Source organism: Dioscorea cayenensis, chromosome 11, assembly GCF_009730915.1.
Source record: "Dioscorea cayenensis subsp. rotundata cultivar TDr96_F1 chromosome 11, TDr96_F1_v2_PseudoChromosome.rev07_lg8_w22 25.fasta, whole genome shotgun sequence".
Taxonomy (NCBI): Eukaryota; Viridiplantae; Streptophyta; class Magnoliopsida; order Dioscoreales; family Dioscoreaceae; genus Dioscorea; species Dioscorea cayenensis.
Window position 1 is genome coordinate 19,653,335 of NC_052481.1, and position 25,607 is coordinate 19,678,941.

At 36.9% G+C, this 25,607-nt stretch overlaps 2 protein-coding genes across 2 annotated transcripts; one reads left to right on the top strand and one right to left on the bottom strand.

Annotated features, from left to right (window-relative positions):
• Nucleotides 1-16,407: 16,407 nt before the first annotated feature.
• LOC120271925 (thioredoxin X, chloroplastic-like) lies at nt 16,408-18,152 on the bottom strand. Its single transcript, XM_039278606.1, has 2 exons — nt 17,766-18,152; nt 16,408-16,756 (listed from the first exon to the last, which is right to left on the bottom strand). The coding sequence occupies exons 1-2, from the start codon at nt 18,099-18,101 to the stop codon at nt 16,550-16,552; spliced, it is 543 nt and encodes a 180-aa protein (XP_039134540.1). The 5' UTR covers nt 18,102-18,152; the 3' UTR covers nt 16,408-16,549.
• Nucleotides 18,153-23,852: 5,700 nt separating this feature from the next.
• Nucleotides 23,853-25,485, top strand: LOC120271968 (E3 ubiquitin-protein ligase RING1-like). The gene is made up of 2 exons (XM_039278661.1): nt 23,853-24,912; nt 25,236-25,485. The coding sequence occupies exon 1, from the start codon at nt 24,044-24,046 to the stop codon at nt 24,899-24,901; it is 858 nt and encodes a 285-aa protein (XP_039134595.1). The 5' UTR covers nt 23,853-24,043; the 3' UTR covers nt 24,902-24,912; nt 25,236-25,485.
• Nucleotides 25,486-25,607: the final 122 nt, after the last annotated feature.

Below are 25,607 nucleotides of genomic sequence, written 5' to 3' on the forward strand. Positions count from 1 at the left end.
GATGAATACTTGAAGTTGTTTGGAAAAAAATCTTAGTATTTGAGTTGAATTTTTGTTTAAAATGGAGGATGAGATTTTTCGGTTTCTCTGTGAGCGTTCTTGTAGACCGAGATTAAAATTTAGTTTAGTTAATTAAATTGATGATTATGATGATTAGGAGGTTAATGATAATGGTTAGATTGAAATGGGTTGAGTTAGCCAAGTTGAATTGGTTGGATCAAACCAAGTTGCATGAATTGATTGAGTTGAATTAATTTGGTTGAGTTGGAGCCTGATCAAATCAGGTTGAGATGGTTTTGGGTTTTGGTTCAGTTGATTTGGGTTAAGGGTTTTGGACTGAACCAAGTTGGTTCAAAGGATTTTGAATAAAAATTGAGTTGGTTCAAGCTGGTTCAGTTTTGATTGAGTTTTTGGTTCAGTACAATTGAGACTTGGTTCAATGGAATTGAGATTGGTTCGATTGGTTTAACCGTGTTTAGTCTAAATTGAGTTGGTTTAAGTGCAATTGAAAGCCAGGTTTGATTATGCAATGTCGGATTTTAACCGATTGGAGTGAGTGGGCCCAATAGAGAATTGATTATTATTTTTGTATTTTCTTTTGAGTTTAAATATATTATTTATTTTTTTATTATATTATTCCGTTGGGTGTTGTTCGGTCTTGGGAGGGAGTTCCGAGGTCTAGCAAGGAACCCAAGGACACTGAGTGAGTTGGTAGTGGCTATTATTTTTAAATAATTGATTAATTATTATTATTTTGAAATAATTATTTAATGGCTAGTATTTTGAAAAATAATTGTTTAAGTATTTCTTTTTTTATCATGTTTAATTAGGGTGATAATGTTGAGGTATACGTGATATTTATTTGCCGTTGATGTTCCCCGACAATCGTATTGATACATCAATTTTCAGTATAATTATACGTATTTATAAATAGTATAAATACATGTATATGTGATTTAATTATTCTGGGTTCATGAATTTATTTTTGGATGGTTATATATGCTTTTGATTTGGAATGATTTGTGAAATCATGTCGTGTATTAAAAATATTTTACCGACAATATTTGTGGGATCGGTTTTTCATTCCCTGGCATAGGAATGGTATTTTTATATTTGGACTTTACTCGTATTATCGATGTATCGTATCGTGAATGTTTGTCCCGGATAAGGACCATATGTTATGATTTATACGGATTTAGTATTGTCCGTGCATCTACATGTTGGTTTGGATGGTGACGGCGCTAAAAGCCCCGACTCATCGCAGAGTGGGTTCCCACGGGCCACCTTAGAGGTGGCGTGGTGGACACAGGGTGTTGATTTGTCGGATCGGTGGGAGCGTAGAGCCCTGATTGGATGATACATCGGGATCCCGGAGTCACCACACGGGACTCGGTGGAGCCAACGCCAAGGTTACGAAGACTTGACTGGCTCCCAACCTAGTCGCGACGGCGGCCATGCCGGGAGAGTTTTCGAGCTATGGATTTGAGAAACGGTTTTATATTATTAGTTATTTTGACATTGATTTATGATTAATTTATGTTTCAAAAGTTCTTTAAAAAAATGTATTTTGCTAGAATTCTGGTATTTTGGAAAAGTTGGAAAATTATTTGAGAAATTGGTATTTATATACTTTATATACTACTCGTATTTAAGTATTTGGAATTATTAAGCCACTCACCACCAACCTGAATGCTTTGTCAGAGCCGCAGGAGTGGGAACCTAGATTACCCGATCGGGTTTAGAACGAGTCGTGGGTTCGATCCAGGACCTGCAGTGGGTCCCTCATTTCTTTTTTTCTTGTTATTGGTGTCATGACCTAGTAACGGTTGTACCCAGTAAATTGGAGTAATTATATTTATTGTATTTATGTATTTGAACATGTACTTGGTGAAAAATTGTAAATTGTGATTTGTAGGGTCCCGCTTTTGTTTAAAAAGCAGGTGTCGGGCTTTCAGCTAAAAGGGAATTTTAACCGATGGGTGCCACATTCTACCTCGGTAGAAGGGAATTGGGTGTGACATCTTTTGGTATCGAGCATGTAGGTTGAGATATCCACGGTTGGTAGAGATCACGGGTTGTGATCCGAGCTAAGTTTGAAGTCGTGTCTAGACTTAGAGGTTTAGTAGGGATTAGCATGCAAAGTTAAGGGCCCGGTAGAATTATTAAGAATCTCCAATCAGGTTAAAACCTAAGTTGCATATTTGGAATGAGAGCTGATCGTAGGTTTTGATATTTGAGGCAGAGTTTGAGCGAAAGATAATCGTGATCCCCGATCACGGGTTGAGATATTTATTGGAATTGGTTTTATCCAAAAATAAGTTAACTTAAAAAGTTGCCAAAGAAGGGTATTTGGCATTCTCTTTGATTGACCGCACACTGATGATTTGCGATTTGATTTGAAAGATACTTTGGACATACACGTGCTTAAGAATATGGAGATTAGCCCGTGAGTAACTCGATCTTCTTTATCACCTTTACGTTGATTCTTAAAAGGTGTGTTATGATGTGCCATTGATTCGAGTTTGATTTGTCGGACTTTGGATGAATTATGGCAGCTCCTCTAAAGTGTAGTTTAGTTGTGTTTAAATAGAGGAGAAGATCGGGACTTGCATTTTTCATCGCTGGAATTTTGAGTGTCTTAAGGATTTTTGAGTAATGGAACCAAGGCGTTTGAGGCGATCGAGGCGAGGACCTCCTCCAGGTATAATAGAGAAAGAGAAGAGAGATATTTCCGGAAGAGCGAAAGAAAGAGAGGAAGAAGAGCAGAGAAGAGAAATGGAGGAGCAGTAGAAGGAGAGAGGAGGAGCGAATGAGAGAAGAAGAGATGGAAACCCATATTCACTGCTCAAGTACCCTCTAGCTCTACTCTTGTTGCTCTCGAGCATCTTCTAGTTCTATTATGCAGACTGGTAACCAAGAACAAGCAATGACTGATGTTTATGTCCCACAAGCTCGTTATGTGGTAACCATGAATACCAGAGATTTTAGCTCTATAGTTGCTTCAGGAGTCGAGGAATATCTACATGGAACGCTTTTTCACCTGAGCGAGAGTCGTATGCGAATTGAGAAGGAGGGTATGGGTTTACGAGGAGTTTGCAGCGCATGATGATGACGCCATGCGATCCTTAACTATAGTGCGCAGCAGGTTGAGCAATGGAGCAGGAAAGGTTGAACCGCGTAAACCGTAGACAAGGATGAGGTTCGATGGGACGTATGAGGACTTGTGAATAGTAGAATAATCTGCTTTGTATTATCGTTTGTGTGCTTGAGATGTTTGAATTCTACTCAGTGTATTTCGAGTATGATGTATTCCTACTTGTGAATAAGAAGTTGCTTTTTCTTACGGATTGTGGAAAATACAAGATTATTTTTATTAGTATGAGTTTTGGAAGTGAGGAAGCCGGAGAAACACACAGTAGGAAGAGTCGTTTGTATCACCGTGTATAACATCGTATAAGAGGAATCAACTTCACTTTGATCATCAGCAGATACTTGGACATCCTAATACAGTATTGTTATTTCATGTGAACGATTTGGAACAAGAGACAGGTCTTGGAACAAGTAATGAAATTCGATGATATCGAGTTTATACATGCTAAGGAAATTTTCGAGGACGAAATTTTCTTAAGGGGGAAGGATTGTAATACCCTGAACCTTTAGATATCTGTTGGAAAATATATTCAGGGTATTACTACAGTTGCAGTAAGAATTTTCTACAGAGTAATCTTGTTGAGAAACCCCAAGTGGACAGAACAAGGACTTAAGTGTAAAAGTTTTTAAAAGATTTTGGGTTAAAGAGTAATAGAAAAAGGATTGATATAAAATATTTCTGGAAACCAAGGACTGAAAGGTAAGGCGGTAGGGACCTTTTTGAAATATTGTGTTATACTTCAGGGACCATTGGATAATTTTAAAGGACCTTTTGAGAATACTATTTCATAATTCAGGGACTATTTGTGAGTTTTTCAGGGACTCTTTTGTAAGAAATTATATTTCTAGGGACTGAAATTGAATTTCGGCTGAATCATAAGTTGGAGAAAAATCTAGAGTTGATGGTCTTCTTCATCTCCTTCTCATTCATACCGCTACAGTAACCCGGGAGAGATTAAAAAATGAAAAATGAAAATGAAAAGGAAAATGGGAGGCTTGAAGGAGTTTGGAGCTTGGAGAATGCCGGAGAAAGTTCGCCGGAGTGTTTGCTTGCTTGGTAAGAGTTTTATTTGGTTGAAATAATGCATGATATTTGGTTGAAATGAACTTGAGCAACCATGCTAAATCTTAGCTTGTTTTTATGAGTTTAGCTTGGTTTTGAATGGTAAAAGCATGGTTTATTGTTGATTGATGATGAATACTTGAAGTTGTTTGGAAAAATCTTGTATTTGAGTTGAATTTTGTTTAAAATGGAGGATGAGATTTTCGGTTTCTTGTAGCGTTCATCGTAGCACGAGATTAAAAATTTGGTTTAGTTAATTAAATTGATGATTATGATGATTAGGAGGTTAATGATAATGGTTAGATTGAAATGGGTTGAGTTAGCCAAGTTGAATTGGTTGGATCAAACCAAGTTGCGTTGAATTGATTGAGTTGAATTAATTTTGGTTGAGTTGAGCTTGATCAAATCGAGGTTGAGATGGTTTGGGTTTGGTTCAGTTGATTTGGGTTAAGGGTTTTGGACTGAACCAAGTTGGTTCAAAGGATTTTGAATAAAAATTGAGTTGGTTCAAGCTGGTTCAGTTTGATTGAGTTTGGTTCAGTACAATTGAGAACTTGGTTCGATGGAATTGAGATTGGTTCAGATTGGTTTAACTGTGTTTAGTCTAAATTGAGTTGGTTTAAGTGCGATTGAAAGCTCGGGTTTGATTATGCGATGTCGGATTTTAACCGATTGGAGTGAGTGGGCCCAATAGAGAATTGATTATTATTTTTTGTATTTTCTTTTGAGTTTAAATATATTATTTATTTTTTATTATATTATTACATTGAGGTGTTGTTCGGTCTTGGGAGGGAGTTCAGGGTCTAGCAGAGGAACCCAAGGACACCCAGTGAGTTGGTAGTGGCTATTATTTTAAATAATTGATTAATTATTATTATTTTTGAAATAATTATTTAATGGCTAGTATTTTGAAAATAATTGTTTAAGTATTTCTTTTTTTATCATGTTTAATTGGCGTATAATGTTGAGGTATCACGTATATTTATTTCAGATTGATGTTCCCGACAATCGTATTGATACATCAATTTCAGTATAATTATACGTATTTATAAATAGTATAAATACATGTATATGTGATTTAATTATTCGGTTCATGAATTTATTTTTGGATGGTTATATATGCTTTTGATTTGGAATGATTTGTGAAATCAGTATGCGTGTATTAAAATATTTTTACCCGACAATATTTGTGGGATGGTTTTCATTCTCGCATAGGAATGGTATTTTTATATTTGGACTTTCTTGGTATTATCGCATGTATCGATCTTGTGAATGTTTGTCCGGATAAGGACCATATGTTATGATTTATCACGGTTTGTATTGTTCTTTGCATCTACATGTTGGTTTGGATGGTGACGGCGGGCTAAAGCCCGACTACTGCAGTAGTGGGTTCCCACGGGCGGCCTTTTAGAGGTGGCGTGGTGGACACAGGGTGTTGATTTGTCCGGATCGGTGGGAGGCGTAGAGCCACGATTGGATGATACATCGGGATCCCGAGTCACCACACGGGACCGGTGGAGCCAGCGTCGAGGTTACTGAAGACCTTGGCGGCTCCCAACCTAGTCGCGTGACGGCTAAGCCGGGGAGAGTTTTAGAGCTATGGATTTGAGAATGGTTTTATATTATTAGTTATTTTGACATTGATTTATGATGAATTTATGTTTCAAAAGTTCTTTAAAAATGTATTTTACTAGAATTACGGTATTTTTGGAAAAGTTGGAAAAATTATTTGAGAAATTGGTATTTATATACTTTATATACATCTGTATTTAAGTATTTGGAATTATTAAGCCACTACTGACCAACTGAATGTCTTTGTGGTGCAGGGAGGCGAGGAACCTAGATTACTGATCGGGTTTTAGAGCAGTCGAGGTTCGATCCAGGGGCTGCAGTGGGTCCCTCATTTCTTTTTCTTGTTATTGGTGTCATGACCTTGTAGCGGTTGTACCCTGCATAAATTAGAAATAATTATATTTATTGTATTTATGTATTTGAACATGTACTTGGTGAAAAATTGTAAATTGTGATTTGTAGAGTGCGCTTTTTGTTTAAAAAGCGGGTGTCGGGTTTCGATTAAAAGGGAATTTTAAGCGTGGGTGCCACATTTACCTCGGTAGAAGGGTGGGTGTGACAAAAATGCCCTTTGCATGGGGGAGTCGTGGCTGCGACCATCTCAGGATTTGAGAGGAAGTGGGGTGGTTTTCCGTAGGGTAACCCGAGAGACGCAATTTATTGGAGCCGTTTACTTGCTTTTTTTCTCAACTCGCGTCTTCGACTCTTCCATTTCGAAGCTGTCTCCGAAGTTGTCTCTACAGTGAAGCCTCTGTATTCTTGACTTTTTCCTTTCCACGGTATCTCAAAGGAGAAGTCCCACTGCGACTAGTTGGCATTTCATCGGTTTGCAATCTAAGGTATTGAGTATGGTTTTATGTTAACTGTTCTGTTACAAAGAAAGATTTTTCGGTTTTGTTTTGTGTTCCTGTTTTTGTTGGAAGATATTGAAGTCTGCAGGGGGATTTCTCGGTTGGGGTTTTGTTAGTCTGCCGGGAGATTTCTCGGCTAGGGTTTTGTTTTGTTTTGCATTTTCGTCTGTATACACTATCGAAAAAGTTTTTTCGATTGTTATGATTTGTGTAATATTTATAATGTACATTTCCCCTTTCATTTGATATGGTTGCAGTTTTACAAATGAGGTTGACGTTTAAGAAATGAGATGTTACAGTTTAAGTTTTGTTGTCTTTGTTTAAGTATTCTCGTCTCTGTTTAATAAGATGGGTCTCTGTTTAACATTTGATATCTCTGTTTAATAACTGAGAGGTTATCGTTTAAAACCTTAAATTTGCGCTTAAACTTTTGTGAATACTGCATGTTGAATGTGTTGTTATTGTCGCAGGCTGGTGATTATGTCGGTCAACCTAGTTAATGGGCGATGTTATTTGACACCGGTAGTGGAGACTTTAGCTGAATTGAAAAATAACATGACCCCTCGACACTGGGAGATTATTCGACGGACACCGTTTATAGCGTTCACTGAGCTGGAAGCTATATACCAAGAGAGGGCCCTTCTTGATTCTCTTTTGCAAAGGTACGATGGTCGCACCAATAAATTCAGGATCGGGGAAAGCCTGCTGAGTTTCAGACCTCAAGATGTGGCCCTCGTTCTTGGTCTGCGTTGCGATGGCGACGCAGTGGTCTTTCAGAAGAAGAAAACCCGGTCAGCGTTCGAAGGGAGGTATCTATCAAAAACCTACGAGAGACACAGAGACTCCATCAAGAGCACTCTGGTGCAACTTGTTCGACAGAGGGGAGAAGAAGATAATTTTGTCAAATTCCTGATGGTGTACCTTATGGGTACAGTCCTCTTCCGAAATACGTCATGCTCGGTTCCGAACTGGATCGTTGATTATGTCGACGATCTACCGACCACATGGGGTGATCACGCATGAGGCGCAGGCGACGCACAAGTGGCTTATGGAGGATATTCCACAAGCAGCCGCTCGAGTGCAAGATAGATGCTGCCGGGAAGAGACCAACACGAGAGTACGTTAAGGGTTGCTCGGTCGCGCTTAACATCCGGTTTTCTGGTGATTGGAGCGAGGGAAGAAAGTCCGTTTCGGCGAGATCCCAAGGATCTTTGTGCTACGGTGAAAGTACTTACCGGAAGCGGCGACGGTAGAAACTAGCTTATCAGTCGCTCGATGGAAAAGAGGTAATAAATCATGGACAATGTTTAACATAAGTCTTTAATGTTTAAACATTTTATTTCACGTTTAACTTTAGTATTCACGTTTAACTGTTATTCATATTGGTTTAAATATTTTGTTCTCCGTTTAATTATATTCTATAACGTTTAAATATATAAACACTACATTTAAATATAGTTTTTATAGTTTAAAATGAATGATTTATTTGAAATTGTTTGGTTTTACATATGTTAGTTTCAGAGCTGGTTCGTGAATCTTTGAAGAAGAAATATTTGTTAGAATAGCCCGAGCGGACGGATGCTATTGCTCCGGAACCACTTGCTCAAGGCGGGGATGAGGAGGCGACCTACATCGTGCGTGCTGGACGTCGTTCTACTACTTCTTGCCCATCATGCGCACGCATTCCTCGACGCCGGAGAAGCCCTCCCCTACCTCGGCAGATTGCAACAACCCCCTACCACGACAGCGGCAGGTCCCCGACCATGGCAAATTCCCTCCGATCGTGGCAGGACCCACCGGCGACATTAGGCGAAGATGTCACCGCAACTCTTATGCGAGCGTGCCGAGATATTGATGACGAGTTTCCTCGGCTTGTCGCTCGTGTTGAGGCGTTGGAAGGGCGTTCGCAAAATCTGCGCCATCCTCTCAAAGCTGAAGCACCGGGACGAGCGAGGCGTGAATTTGACGACGGCGACGCATCATCGGGAAGGTCGTTCAAGGAGCCACATTCGAAGAGACTTGCGAAAAGAGGAGAACAATACTACCTCTGTCTCCACCTGCGGTGACGATGAAACAATAGCAACACCATCGGTGAGCGATCTTTTATTCGAGTACATGCGCCGTTGATGACATGGCCGTGACGGTGGAGGACATCGTAGATGACGTGTGGCGTTCGCGCAGGTTGAGAAGGTCGTTAGCCTCTTCTTGATGAATTGATGGACCCGGTGGAACAGACTGCCGAGATGCGGCATCAAAGATGGATATGATCACGAAGATCAAGAACAAGTTAAGGGTGTGTCTCCCAATGATGATGTTGTCAAGGCCACGGTTGAGAAGATCGTTGAACTGCTGTGGTGGCGTGGCGGTGGCACGATGACCCGCATCCAAGCGAGGACACAATCCCACCATGACAAGAACCATGTAAGGATGTATGCGTAGTTGATGTTGTCGCCAGTCGTCCCAGTATCGAGCCGGGACACAATCCCACAACAAGAACAACCATGTAAGGATATGTTCGCGAGTTGATCGCTGTCGCCATCGTCCCCGCGTCGAAGGAGAGATGATCTTGAAGACCCCGAGCCGAGCAACGAGAGAGATGATCGAGGCCAATCAAAAATGGGACGAGACGGCTCGGAAAACTTTTATTCGAAGAAGAAGAAATGGGTTGGCTGTCGGCGTCTCAACAAATCTGACGAGGAGTTGATGAGGATCTTCCTCATCTGCTCTATGGGACTGGGGTAAGTTTAAAGTTTTTTTATGATATTGTTTAAAGGTTTTGTTATAGTGTTTAACGATTTTCTAATAGTGTTTAATGCCTTTATGTTATCATTTACTTTTTACGCTTAACGTTTAATTATATATAATATCATGTAACAATTGATAATATCATTTTAAATATTTACAATATGGTCTTATTATATCCATTATCGTTTAATCTCACATAGATCGTGTGGAGGAATGACACTGAGCACCACACGCGACAAATTATACTACCTGCTGAGGGGAAGGAGATGGTCACTGATGATGTAATGGACGCTTTCGTATGCATAATACAAAAGTCGCTGAGCAAAGAGCCCATCAATACACAATGTTTCCCTGTCATCGTCGGCTTATTTATAATGCCTAGTCGGCGACAGTTTCATTGCTAAGATCGTCGAGTGTGACGGGATCCATGGCGGCGGACTGCAATGTAACTTCGCGGACATCAAACGCTTGTGACTCGATCCTCTTCGTCTAGGCCGCCCGCTGCCTTCTCGTCGCGGTGTGTAAGCGAAAGCTCACGATTTCCGCTCTGAAGGCCCTGTCATCGTCGGGTATGGGGAATATAGCTTCCCTTTGTACGCTCGATTTGTAATTGTCGGCGGTGAAGTACCCGCTAATAAATCGATGTATGTTGGTGTCGCATGCTGCATTGTTCTCGCATAGCGTGTTTGCAAGGGATAGCATAAAACTTGCCACCTTTGACATGAACAAGTTACGAAGGCGAGATCTACTGAGTCGTTTGCAGCTGGTCGATCACTTACGTAACGATCATCGACACAACGACCAACACGAAGATTTCGGTACATCCTCACCAATGATCTCTACCTTGAATGTATGTCTCAGGGCATAAGTAGGGTCTCCCATTTGTTCGCTTGCTCACGCCGGGATTTACATAACATCGCATCAACTTGAACCCTAGCAAATAAGGTTAAACAAAAGGCAGTTGATGGTTAAATAATTAGTAAACATGTTTGAACATTATTGTAAATATTTAAGCGTAAGGATTAATATTTAAAAAGTCGAGATAAAGTCTGCAATTAAACAAAGATTGAGAATGTTTAAAGGGTGACACTAAATGTTAAGTGTAAACCAACATTCGCAGACCTTATGGAGTCGACGATTTTCGTCACCGGTAAATGAAGTGCTTCCTTGATCCAAGCATTAAACAACTCCGCGACGTTTGAATACATCTCACCCCAACGATCACCTCGAGCGAGATAATTCGACCAATGTGCCATATCAGATTTATTAATCAACCGATGATGAGCTTGGGTGATGTGGCTGCCGATTCATTCACGGTATCATCGAAATCTTTAGCAGTGGATGCGCACGCAATGCGGAAGCATATGAGACCAGACTCCTCCCTCAATGACTTCCCAAGTCGACATTGGCTTTCATAAAATTGGCCTCCAAATGTCGAAGACAGTATGCATGTGGCGACGAAGGGAAGACTCTCGCAATTGCGCTCACAAGGCCCTTGGACCTGTCCGACATTTTCCCAGGAGGTGTGTACCATCCTCGTATAAGGCATCGCCTAACTTAGATATGAACCAAGTCCGATTGGCGTCGGTCTCGTTGTCTGACTATCTACCCGAAGCGGCGATGGAAAAAACCATTGTTTCCATCTTTCCCTGTGCGCGCTGATGATTGTACCCCGATATTTTTCCCGGGAGGTGTGTACCATCGAGAAGCGAGCAGCGCTCTGCAAGCCCTCTTAAATCCCACGATACCTTGTTGAAAGAAAAAGAATGCACGTTTAAAAGCGATCGCCAGTCTCTTTCCACGATCGTCATGACTGCCAGGGATTGTCTCGACCACCTTATCCACATACCAAAGCAAAGCGATCGTGGCTGGAGATGTCAGCTGAGTCGAGGACCACCCGGGCGTGCTCTTTTTCCCAACCAAGCTGCATTGCTATGGTATGTGGACACCATGTTCCCGCTAATATTTCCTTACGAATGTCGATGGCCTTGTACAAGGGACGGTCCTTGAGCTCACGATCACTCGCATGCTAACCCATTTTTAGCAATGTTGTTTTGACCCGGGACAGCCCGGCGATTTCAGCGGAAAAAACCGGGGAACCGGCCATGTGGCAGGCCCGGGTACTCCGATCGACCGGGGTATTAAAAACCCGGTGTTAACCCGATGACCAGGGCGGTTCAGCAGGGAACCCGGTTGACCCTCGGGTCGATCAGGTCATAATGTTTAATTTTTACAATATTTAATAATTTATTATTATTTTCTCATTAAAAACCACAAAAATCGTGTATATTTATTAATATTAATTTATAATTTATAATCGATAAATAGAATTACAATATATATATATATATATACCAACAAAAATTAATATTTAAAAAATAAAATATATTAATGTATTATGTAAATACTTTCTAAAAATTTAATTTATTAAGAAAAATAAAAACAATAAATGAGTGTAATTTTTATTATAAAAAAATATAAAAATTAAAAGTATTCTAATTAAATAAAAAAATATAAGAAAATTTAAAACAAAAATAAAAAAACTCAATTGAGATATAAGAATTAGTGAATTAGATTTCTTATTTATTTTAACAAAAATCAACCAATAAATAAATAAATAAATAAATAACACCGAGAGAAGTTTGATAATTATATATTAATATATTAATATATTAAATTTGTAAATATTTAAAAAATGTAAAAATAAATGACCAAATTAGAAAACTCTACTGTATATAAGGTCATTTATCAATTTAAATATCAAATTTGAGTAGGTTTTATAATATAATTATGGATTTAATATTATATTTGCTTATTATTAATTATTATAATATTTTTATATTTAATTATTGACCCCGGTTCAACCCGGTTCGACCGGTTGAACCCGTTGACCCCGACCCTGGGCTTAGCCGGGTCGTTGCGGGCCGGGTCGACAACCTTGTTTTTAGACGCTTTCGGATGCGGCGCCCGAACCCTCGCCACCACCGCGAGTGTGTGGCAGGGTTGATTGTCTTGATTACGAAAGTATTTTTTTGTTATACTCTTTTTGATGCGTGAAGGCTGATAGACAACCATCGGCTAGCATTCCACGATCACTTCGATGCTTTTGTTCTTTATGAATTTGAAGTCAAAATTCCTTTTGATTGCTCGATTTGAGTACATCCTCGAAATGTTCGACACGCGTCAAAAGCGTTGTCAATATCCAACGACGACGCGAGAATGATCGGCGAGGAAGGAAGACATCCCAGTCGTCGAGTCGCATGGGGATGAGCTGGAGCACTAGTAGAATCTGAATTCCTACCAACACTTGATCGAATGAAAAGATCAATATGTTAAGCGGAGAATATAATGTTTAAGTGATAATGACAATATTTAAACGTTAAATTAAATACTTAGCGGTTAACTAATAACATAAACGACTAGTACAATATGTTAACCAGTGATGGACATATTTAAACACTAATGGCCCCAAACAACTGCAACAATTAAAAGAGAAGGAACTTACTGACGAGTAAAAACTCGTTTTTCATTAGGATTCGAGCAATGGCACATTTTACGTCTCGACGACAAGATCAACTACATGCACATTTGAAGATGGAGTGCACGTGACACATCCATTGGAAGTCAACATCGTTTTTCTATTAGGCAGAACCGTTTTATATCCATCTAGGTGTGATGAACTTAACCCCGACAAGAGAAACTTGAGACCCTATCGCTCACATATCTCGGCTAACACCAACTCCCAAGAAGTGCGAGCCGTGAACATTAGCACTCTTCCCTCCCGTTGAATCTAGCAATACCACAAAAACTCTCCATAATATATTGGCGAAAACCAAATCGTACAAACCAAATGAAATGAAGAACAAAAAAATAAGCCAAGAAGAAGAAGAAGAAGATGTAAACAACAAAGCAGCGATCGGATAGGCAAACAAAAAAAGTGCATATATATATCACTGTCGCGATGAAGACCAAAAAGTGCATAGAGGTTAGACTAGACGTGATATGATTGGGCGGTATTTTTCCCTCCATCAGAAGGGCAAAAAGGAAAAATATATGCCACTGTCGCGTTGAAGACGTATTGTCATCGCTCGACATGAGTATCTGTTTATCCGTTAAGTTTTTTATGTTTAAACAGATACACATAGTGTTCAACATAACGATTACCGGTTTAAATAAAGTCTATATCATGTAAATAATACGTAAAACGTTTAAATATAGTGACTTAACTGTTTAAAATATATGTTATTGTTTAAATTGAATGCTTTCACTGACATCGCGTTGAAGATGGGTACCTCCTGCGTCACTGTTTAAACATCTTTACGTATTTTCTTAAACACCGTTGTCATTGTTTAAAGAGTAACTTGAGTATTGTTTAACTTTTTCTATTGTTTACAATGACGTTCTTTTGTTTCCCACATTGTTTTTACTAGGTCTCTGTTTAAATTTCAGAAGTTCATATTCAAATAAAACATTCGTTTACAACATTTACAAAACATTTACAAAACATTTACAAAACATTTACAACATTTACAACATTTACAACATTTACAACATTTACAAGGACTTTGGACACTCACGACTCGACCCTCAGTATAGCGAAACAAGTGTCCAGTACATTCGAATGCTCACGGCTTTGCATAACATGCGCATCAACTTGAACACCGCATAATGTACAACATTAAAAAGGTTAAACACACACATTCATGAAAACGACTATTAATCAATGTGTCATGGTCGGGACTTAAGCGAAGATCTTTGTTAGTTAAACACGAGCGACATAGTTGTACAGCGACGTAATGTTCTTAAAGCGGTAACAAAAAGTCTCGAGTGATAAATATCAACCCAGTCTTAAAGGATGTTTCCCGACCTCCCTCCTCTAGAGAATCCTCCCTGCAATCACGCAATACGTGAAAACTTTCTTTTCTTACCCAAGTCGAAAAGCTCGCTTAATTGCTTGCCCGTCATCCATCGCTGGAGAATCCTCTGCATTCAGGCAATTATGCGAGCATTTTCGACTAGGCAAGAAAAAGATAGTTTTAACTGTTGCGTGATTACAGCGATGATTCTCAAGATAAGGGAAGGAGGTTCACGAAACATCCTTTTCGGATAGAGTGGTTGTCCGTGGGAAGAGGAAGAGGAGGAGGAGGAGGAGGAGGAGGATGATGATGAGGGACGACGACGAGTGGTTGTCCATGGGAAGGGTTCTTCCCGGTTATTTATGGTGTGAAGTCCATGGCGGTGACTCTTCATATCCAGAAAAAAATCAAAACGCAGCGATGGGACCGAGCATTGGTGATTACAACGAGCGGGTGTTCGGATATTTATAGTTACCGTGCATAAGAATTAATGCGTCGTTAATTCTTATCGCACGGGATACTCTAACCTCTGCCACCGCCACGTGCCACCTGCCAACAATTCAGATCAAACGAAAAAGATCACCGTTTTACGCAGAGACTTTGAGAATTTAAACGTTAATATGAAAAGTTATACATGTAAAGATAATGTTAAACGGAGATGACAAGTATTAAACGGATATGACAATTATTAAACATATTAGTAATATATTTAAACGGATAATAGCAAATAGTTAAACATTATTTAAAAATATACAAAAAGATAACAATAAAGCGAGAAGAACTTTTACAACGAAATGAACTCGTTTTCAAACGGAGACGACAATGGCACATGCTCTGCCTCGACAATAAAATCGAATACTGACTCGTTTGAAGATGAAGTGCACTTGACCAATCCGATGAAATCAACTTCATTTTCGTTGGAGAAACCGATTTATATATTTCGGGTATGATAAACTTCACCCGGGGACTACCACAAATGAGATGCCATAATAAACTCCCGTACTGAATGGTCAAACCGATAGCAACGAAGAGATTCTCACCGTGATCACGTGATCGCGAAGCTGAAGTCGAACAACTCAAAATGAGGAGAAATGAGGGAGAACAACAAGATGTAATGCAACTCCCTATACATTGTCTATCGAAACCAAGCTGGAAAAGCCCTCGAAAAGGTTGAGCATGATGATTTAGGCTTTTCCTTTCCCACCATTTTCAGGCCAAAAATGGGATTTCACAACATGGACCCATTTGAGTGAGCAGTAGGGGGTAATAGGGAAGTTAAACACTAACTGGAGTACCGTCAAAGTGTGTAAAAAGTAGGAGGGGGTTTTTGGGAAGTTTTGAAAATTACGATGGGTGAACAGTAATTTTCCCTACTATTTTATAATTTAGATTTCAAAAATTTTATGAACATTTATTACATGAATAATTATGTGTAATTAATATTTTTTAATTATTAATATTATAAATAATATAAATTAAAACTTAAATATTATTTAAAAAATTAAAATTTTTCCGGAGTAGATTATACATCTATATAGATTATTATTATTATTATTATTATTATTTATTTTTTAATTAATTTATTAATAATAATTAATAATTGGTCACAAAATGTGGATTTATAATTAATATAAAATAAAACTTATTGTTAATCCCTAAATTATTTAAATAAATCCATTTCATCTTTAAAATTCACTTCAATCATTGTCAGTTTTGATCTTGCAATGGTTAAAAAATAAAAATTCCAAATAAACAAACTACACTACAATATGAAATAAAAAATTTAAAATAAAAAAAAATATTCAAACAGATTTGGATTTATTTGAATTTTTTTTTTTGTCTTTTTCGGTTTGGAAATTGAAATTTCAACTGCTCCTGAAAGCAAACACCACATGAAAAACACACGAGGTTATCTTGGTGATATAACACATCATTAATATATAAGAAACCAACTTAATAACACCACATCATTGACTTCAACAAATAAAAACTAAAATAGTTATTTATAATTAAAATAAATAATAAGAGACGTTTTCGTTGTCCCAGATTCCCAAATACAGAGGCATCTCTCGTATTAAATAGCATTGAAGATAAAATATGGGCTACATGCCAAAAAAACAGAAGAAGAAGAAGAAGAAGAAGAAGAAGAAGAAAGGGGAAAAACCTCATCTAAAGAAGTGAAAAACATTCACAATCACATTCACATTCAAGTAAAAGCTATATGGGGAATTATGAGGAGAATACATGCTAACTCCTCTGTGTTTCACAGTCAAACAAACATCTTAAATTGAAAGAAAATTGATAGTATAAAACTAAACAGTGGTTGTAGATTCCAACAAAGAGTCCAAGTATTCTTTCAGCTTAACTTTTGTCATTGCACCCTCCCTCCGACTTCCTGCAACCTCTTTTCCATCTTTGAACAAAATCAATGCAGGCAAACCATAGACCTTGTATTCTTCAATCAACTGGGAGTTAGCATCGTGATCAATCTTCACAACCTTTAATTTGTCTGTATACTCCTGAAATATTCCAAACCCCATTGATTCAACAAATTGCAAAGATCAGATCAAATCAGAAAAAAAGAAACAGAATAAATTAAACCAATCCAACCTTCATAAATAACCACAGTATATGCTAGCAAGTATTTTATTGATACCATCTATCATGTGAAAAGGTGGTACAAATGAATCATGAAATTTTAATATAGTTTCGTTCTGATATTTTTCTATATTAATGTGACCCTATAGTTAGTTCTTCAATGACACAGATAAGGCAAGTGTTCCTGGAAGAAACTTCATCCTTCAGACAACAATGAACACATGAGAGACATATAAACATACAGAAGCAGTTTGCGGACATCTCAATGGTTTATCACCTGTCAAAACAAGTGTTATAAACAAAACAGAGGCATTCAGTGTGATAGCAAAGAAAGAAACAAGGGCAAAAAAAGAGATCCTCGAAAGAAACACTGCACAAAACATAAATGTAAGTGTGTATTCATGTGCAGCTTTCTCTCCACACATCTTTGTTGCTTCCTTCTATTTTGTATCTTCCTGAGCTTTCCCTACTAGTGTTTGTCATTTCTTTGTAATAACAGGGGCTTCACTTCCTGTGGTTCTCATGCCTTTTTTTTAATATGGACAAACCAGTGGAAGGATAATACTAATCCATTCTCCTTCATTCCCATCTAACTATCTTTCCCTACTTGCTTCTCTTTCCAACCCAAATTCTCCAACTATGCCATTCTCAGATAAATCCTAATCCCAACAGTAATTGTGGCCATTCACATGCCAAAAACAGAGTATAAGACTATGAACAAAATGAATACCAATATAAGATGCAATCATGTAGGAAAAATCTCATAATTCTCATGGGAAAGATTTGCATACAATTCACTGAATTTTGTGGACTAATTTGAAAAGCATGTATCATGCTTCCTATGATTCATAGTAGTTAAAGGAATACAAGAATGAAGGTACTAAAGAGCTTAATGCTAGAAAAAAAGTACTGAGGATTAGGGTTCCGAACCTGAGAGACCCAATCAATGACGGGGACCATCACCCGGCACGGCCCGCACCAGTCGGCGACGAATTCCACCAGCACTGGCACATCTGATTCCAAGACCTCCGCCACAAAATCGCTCTGCCCGATGGTGCTCACGGCGGCGCAACGCAGCGTCGGACGCGAGGCACGACAGGGAGCTGCCCATCTCCGCGAGCACAGCGCAGACGATGGATGGCCGATTGAGCTGCCGAAGCGGACGGAGGAGCCATTCCGGGAAAGAGAGCGGCCACGGGCGACAGGCAAAGAGGAGGCGGAGAAAGGGAAAGGAGATGAACTGGGGTTGCAGAGGCTTGTCGCCATTGGAGATGGAGATCGAGCTTCAGAGATTGGGTTGCTCTTCGGGTCCTTTTCGTTTTTGGGAAAGAGTCCATCCGCTGAGGGGTTTGATTCGCGCAGACATATAGAAGTCAAGTAAATGATAAACACGTGTTCTTTTCTTATTGGATCGAGTGGGTTATTGGATGTAGAACTTGATCCGCATCTATTTAAAATCCGGGGTTATAGCATTAAAAATACTATTTAATGTTATACTTAATTTTTTTTTTTTGCAAGATTAAGTATAACATTAAATGTTTTAAAATTTAATATAAAAATGTACAAGTAAAAAAAAGGCAGAATGGGAGTATTTACTTTTTTATTTAAAAAAATTTATTAAATATTAAATATTATTTTTAAAATTTGTCTTTTTATATTTAATATATTTTTTTTATAATTTTCAATAAATTATATTCAACTACACATGTTATTAAATCATATTTTAAATAAGAATAATTTTGTAAAGTTAATAATTTTTTTCATAAATTTTTTATTATTATTTAACTTTAACCGATTTTTTATCTATATAAATTAGTTAAAATAGATAAATAAAAATGATTGAATGGAGTATAGCTTACGGAATCGAAGAAAAGTAGAATTTGAATAAATAAATAAATATTGCTTTGATATTGTAAAATGATAATTATTTTAAAATAATTTTTTTTATTTATCTAAAAAAACTGACATGATAGATAGTGGTGTCAAACGGGTCGGGCCCATACGGCCCACGCACTATGTGTGCTCGGGCCTGCACGACCCGTCTAGAAATTGTGCCTGGCCGGCAAGGCCCGCCAACCACAAAGGTCGGGCCAAAGACGCGGGTCTAGCCCGGTATATATTATATTTTTTTATTTTTATTTTAAACCCCAAAAAATATAAAAAAATACCCTAAAATTGCTAAAAACATATAAAAAAATATCCTAAAAATTCAAAAAAACATAGTAACTAAAAGCTCTTATTGACTAAAAAAATACAAAAAAATATACCAAAAAAATTAAAAAAACTTTAGCATTTGGGTTGCTGGGCCATGCTAGCCCTGCGGTCGCAAAACCCCTAGCCCAAAGACGGGCCTGGGGTTTGGGCCGTGCTGCCCGGCACTCAGATCATGAAGCACGTGCTTGGGCCAAGCATGGCCCAACTCGTGCGGGGCCGTGCCGGGTCGGGCCCAGGCCGGCACGGCCCGTTTGACACCACTAATGATGGGTGATGTGGTATGTGACTTGATGGGATAAGGATTTAAAGAGGTGACTGGCAGGTGATGTGGTGTGTGACGTGGTGGGATAGTGTTTCAAGAGTTGTTGTGGCAGGTGATGCGGAGGGTTAGGTTTGAGAGGGTTGACAAGGCTTGTCCAAGTCCGCAAATGACATGACCAACATATGATGACATGCAAATCTGGCTACTACATTAGCAAAATCTCCCTAGTATCCCTTTGATGCTCTCCCGATGAAAACAAATTAATATTAGATTAGTAAAATAATACAAATTGAAGTTTGATACTAGTAAAAAAAATGTCTATAGTACGGTACCCATTCAAAATATTTACCTCTATTATTTATATTATACTTGAACGGACAATTCAAAGTTGTTACCGGAGTTATTGCTGTCGTGACTAGAGAGAAAAAGGAATGAAATTGAACCGGATTTATCTGAAATGAAAGGCGGAAAAGACAGAGGAAACTACTTGTGAAGCAGCATCGCTGATGGGAATTAAGCAACAATCTCAATAGATTGTAAACAAATAAACAATCCCCAAGCTTGCTAGATGAAGGAGAGCAACCTAACAAGACCAAAATTGCAATCACACAAGACACCAAATTTTACGTGGAAAACCCTTAAATCAAGGGTGAAAAACCACGGGTCAATCTTGACCAATCCAAGCTCCACTATGATCAAATTCAGGGTACAAGAGAGTCTCAAGAATGAGCATAAATAAAAATACAACTTGACCAAAACAATAGCTAAAACAAGCTATATTGGAAACAAAAGCAATATTCTGTAGCTCTGCTCGACCCTCATATCTTGAGCTAGGAGAATCCAAATCACAAACCGTCTGGTGGAAATCAAGCTCGCAAGTCCCGAACGTGCCCACCAAATTTCAGCTCAATCGGACATCGTTTGACCCTCAAAACACCAAACTTGAATTTGTCGCTCTCGTCAAATCCGAACCCCGTGAAAATCTGCTGCTTTTTATCTTTGCGGCGGCTATATCCCCAGATTTTTTTCACTCTCTTAACCCTAATATGATGGAAAACACTTAATAAAGTGAACCCTAATGGGTTTGGACCATTTGGGCTTTTCTCCACATAGGACGGGAGCCCAATACCCAACAATCGCCATGCCTTAAGCCTATAGGTATGATGGGCTGGTGATATCCAAAGGCCAATATCTTTCTTTTTTCCTTCTCAAAAATTGCTTCATTTTGAGCAAAATGATGTTCTTGTACTCTAGTTTCAAATGATGATAATATGGGTTCATGGACTATTTATTCTTTGAGTGTATTTTTTTGCTCTAATTCTAGAGAAAATAAATGGACATGTGAGTCTTGTTGTTAACTTGTTATACTCTAAATTGTCATGGAAAACACTATAGATTATGAGATGAAATAAACGTTTGTAATCTAAACCTGGAATTCAAAGTTGTACAAATTTTACCGTTTTGCGCAGATTTAAATTGTTTATTTGTGCCCTAAATTCATTAAAAACTGTTATTCTTTGGGTCCATTTTTCATTCTAATTCTAAAGCAATAATAATTATTAAAACATTAATAATTATTATTAATTGGTCATCAATGCAGATTTTATAATTAACACAACATACACAACCCCTAAATTATTTAAATATATTTATTTTCATCTTTAAAATTCACTTTAATCATTGTTAATTTTAATCCTTCAATGGTTATAAACTAAAAAAAAATCTAAATAAATAAACTGTATTACAATATGAAATAGAAATTTTAAAATAAAAACAAATTATAAACAGATTTAGATTAATTTAGAATTTCCTTTTGGGAATTGAAATTTCAACATCCCGCTTCTGCAAGCAAACATGACATAAAAAATGCAGGAAGTTAATTTGATAATATAACCCTTGATTAACATCGATATGAGCAATTATGTTCATAATATCACATCATTCACTTCAACAAATAAAAACTAAAATACTATTCATAATTAAAATAAACAATAAAATAGCATTGAAGATAAAATATAGGCCACATGCTAAAGAATATTCAGAGGGAAAGCTCACATTAAGAACTGAAAAAAATTCACATTCACATGCACATTCAAGTAAAGCTATATAGGGTGATTACTAGGAGCTAGAATACATGCTAATTCCTCTTGTGTTTCAGGGTAAAAACAGACATCTTAAATTGAAAGAAAATTGGTAGTATAAAACAAAATAGTGGTTGTACATTCCAACAAAGAGTCCAAGAATTCTTTCAGATCATAACTTCTGTCATTGCACACCTACCTCGGACTTCCTGCAACCTCTTCACCATCTTTGAACAGAATCAATGCAGGGCATACACCTTGTGTTCTTCAGTCAATTGGGTGATCAAGCTTCACAACCTTTAATTTGTCTGTATCTCCTAAAATATTCCAAACCCTATTGATGAAACAAATTGCAAAGATCAAATCAGAAGAAAGAAAGCATAAATTGAACATACCCAATCTTCATAAATAGCCACGTTGCTAGCATGGTGATTTAAATTTTAATTTTTTTTAAACAAAAAGTGAATGAATCACATGCTTGCAATATGAGGAAAAAAGTACAACATGACAAAATATACAACATAAACTATGTAATATGTATGATGTGAAAGGCGGTACTTGAATCATGAAATTTTAATATGATTTATTTATGATATTTTTCTGTATTTTAATTTTTTTTTTTTTTGTGTTAGATTTTGGGTTTTCTGAAATCAAATTATTTTAATGGGTAGTATTGAAGGATATTTAACAGTGGACATATTTTGACCATTCGACCTGTTGCTTATGGACGGGATTAAAGAGATAATAACGTTGTAAAATAATCCTTTCACTGCTCAATAAGGTTTATTACTATTGCTCTTTTTAAATTTTTTTTTTTATAGGAATGGTGGGTTATTGGATTTGGAGTCATGGCTCCATGGTCAAACAGAAGTTGACCGATCATAAATAATACTCCATCTGATTTTTTTTATTTATCATATTTTAAAGATTTTATATGGTTTTTTAATTATCTATTTAAAAATTTATAAAATATTAAATGTTATTTTTTTAAATTTACTCATCATATTTAATATACTTCAACAACTTCTAATAAATCATATTGAGCTATACATTTTTATAAGAATATTTATGTAAGAGTAATTTTTTAAAATAAAAGTAATTTTTATAAATTTTATATTACCAATTAATTTTAACTACTTTTAAATTTGTGTAATTTAGTTGAAATAGACAAGTTAAAAGGACCGAAAAGAGTATATATATTTATAATGTTAATTGTACATAAATATATATAATGTATCATATGTTGCAAAAAATTTAAAAATCAACAGTAAAAATATAATAAAAAATAATTTTTGTTATAATTTATTAAGACCAATAAGTAATATAATAGTAATTTAATAGACCTGGTTACTTTTATATAACAAATAATTATGTTTGAGAAAAATCATTAACATGGACAAGGATAGAGTAAAAATAAATACATAGTTTTTAAATTTCTAAAAAAAATGTGTAAATCTAACTTTAAAGATAAATTCTTGAATTTGGTTAATCGGTACTCTAAACTCAATATTATTCTGATATTTTAATTAGATTATGATGCATGAGAATTTATGTTGAAGTGTGTGAAACCACACAATTTCCATTATAGATTAAAATATATATTAAAAATATAAAAAGTGTTTTGTCTGTATACCAAAAGTTGAACTCACGTGAACTCAGACAGACGTACGTTGTTGCAGAAGAGTGTGAAGCCACACAAATTTCATTATAAATTAAAATATATATTAAAAATATAAAAAGTCTTTTTTGTCTCTATACCAAAGTTGAAGTGACATGTTTTTTTCATTATAAATTAAAATATATATTAAAAATATAAAAAGTCTTTTTGTCTCTATACCAAAGTTGAAGTCACGTGTTTTTTTAATTATAAATTAAAATATATATTAAAAATATAAAAAGTCTTTTATGTCTCTACACCATAGTTGAAGTCACGTGTTTTTGCTTTGCTTTTTTTAAATGAAGATTGAAGTCTTGAAGGCTATTATCAAGTATCAATAAAAAATAAGCCCTGCCATCTTTACAGAAGTAAATAATTTCAGCAGATTGATGTTACTATTGCCTCGGTCCGTCTCAGTCTTGAGTTCGTGGGCACGAGAAGTCTGATTGACTTGGGTGACACTGCTGTCGAGGAGGCACCCGGCTCTACCACGGGGTAGCAGGCTCTTGTTTGTGTTTTTGGGGGATAGCTGGGCTATTCCACAGGGGTGGGTTTTTGGGGGTTTTTCGTATTCGCTTTGCTTTCACTTGTGGTGCAGTGTGTTGTGTTGTCGAGGGTCCGGTGTGGTTGTTTGTAGTAAAGTCTGCTTTTGTTATTTCTACTTTTATTAATTGAAGTGGTTTATCGCACTTTTCGATAATTTCAGCAGTGCTCCCCAAAGTGATAACATTTCACCTCCAATGAAACAATATCTACTATCAACCAAATAGAAGACATGCCATTTTTACGGATATAAATAAAGCATGAGTGCTCCCCAAAGTGATATCATTTCACCTCCAATGAAACAATCTCTACTATCAACCAAATAGAAGACACGCCATTTTTACGGATATAAATAAAGCATGAGTGCTCCCAAAGTGATATCAATCAAACAAAATCCCAAAGCGGTCGCACCCTGTTTTCTTGCTTCTCCCTGATTTTTGGTCCATCTCCGATGGCTTTGGCCGGCGATCCTCAATACTATCATTGTAAAGTTTGTCGGTGTGCCTTCAACTTCAACCCCACTCCACTCAATGTCTCTTGCCCCTTCTGCAGTTCAACGGGAGAGTATATACGTGCCTTTCATCGAAGCTCACAGTCATCATCATCATCATCCTCCTCCTCCTCCTCATCATCGCCGGCGCTGGCCATTGTTTTCAACCTTCGTTCTGTTGATGATTTAATTATGCTGCCTGATTTTTTTGTTTTATCTAGATCATTGAATGTCTTTGATTATGATACTATCGATTTTATATTTGATCACTCCCGAAGGAGTTTTTTCCGGTGTCACCTTGCTCGTGGTGGTAGGATAGACCTCTTCCTACCAAACCATTCTAACTTTGGCTCGCAGGAATTAGTGCTTTTATTTACCCAAGGAGCACAGGATAACCTTCGCCAATATGTTGTTGAACATGGTACCATTCCTCCTTCTAAGTCTGCAATTGAGGCACTCCCTGACATTCAAATCACCGAAGAGACTGATTGTGGCATCTGCAACGAAACCTTGGAAATGGCAACAGTGGTAAAACAAATGCGGTGCGGACATTTGTACTACAATGATTGTCTTTTTCATTGGTTTGAGATGTGCAATAGATGTCCTGTCTGCCGGTTTGAGTTATCCACGGATGATCTAGAATATGAATCTAAAAAAGAAAATTTGGAAACCTTTCTTGGGTCAACGGCGAGAAGGATTGGAGACTCTAATCTTGAGGAGTTCTCCGGGTTAATTTTGCTTGGAAATGATTCTCGACAGTCTCTTGCAATCCAAAAGAGTAGACTTATTGCTAGCATTCACCAGCCTGGCGCACACTGAGATGAGAGGAGGTAAAGATAAGATTTTGGCAAAGTTGTTTCCATATTTGATTTCTTCTCTATTTGATTTTAAATATAATTAAAAAATATATTAAATGTATAATAGTCAAATAGATATTTATATAATATCTGAAATAAAACATTGAATTTAATTAGTTAACTTGAACTATATATATATATATATATATATTATTTATTATTTTAATTTTTTCGATTTTGCTAACTTATATACTAACAGATTTAGCTAGTAACATTGTTGGATCAAAGCATGCAGATAATTCATATGATGTCCAAACATTGTTATGTTTGCTCAAGAATTTCTCTTACAATTGCAGCAGCTCAACTTTAGATGGTGGAAGGAAGGCCCGTTCTCAAGTATCTGAAGGACAAAATTCTAGGGCCATAACTCATCATATATCAGTATTTGATCTAATCCTCCTGCAGTTCACCCTTGGTGATTACCTTTGTATTTGTTTGCATCATCCCTATTTCTTGTTTTTACTGTTTGCTGTCGTCGTTTTTAGCTTGCTTTGTTGTCTCGGTGTATCTTGTACTGTGGTTTTTTTTTTTTTAATATTAGTAGTTTATTCCTTGTTTTTAAAATAATAGGGATAAGTCCAATCACCCAATCAAACTCAAACACTGAAGAATCATATATTTAAATAAATATTTTAATAATTATATTGAAAGCCATATTTGGTTAATTA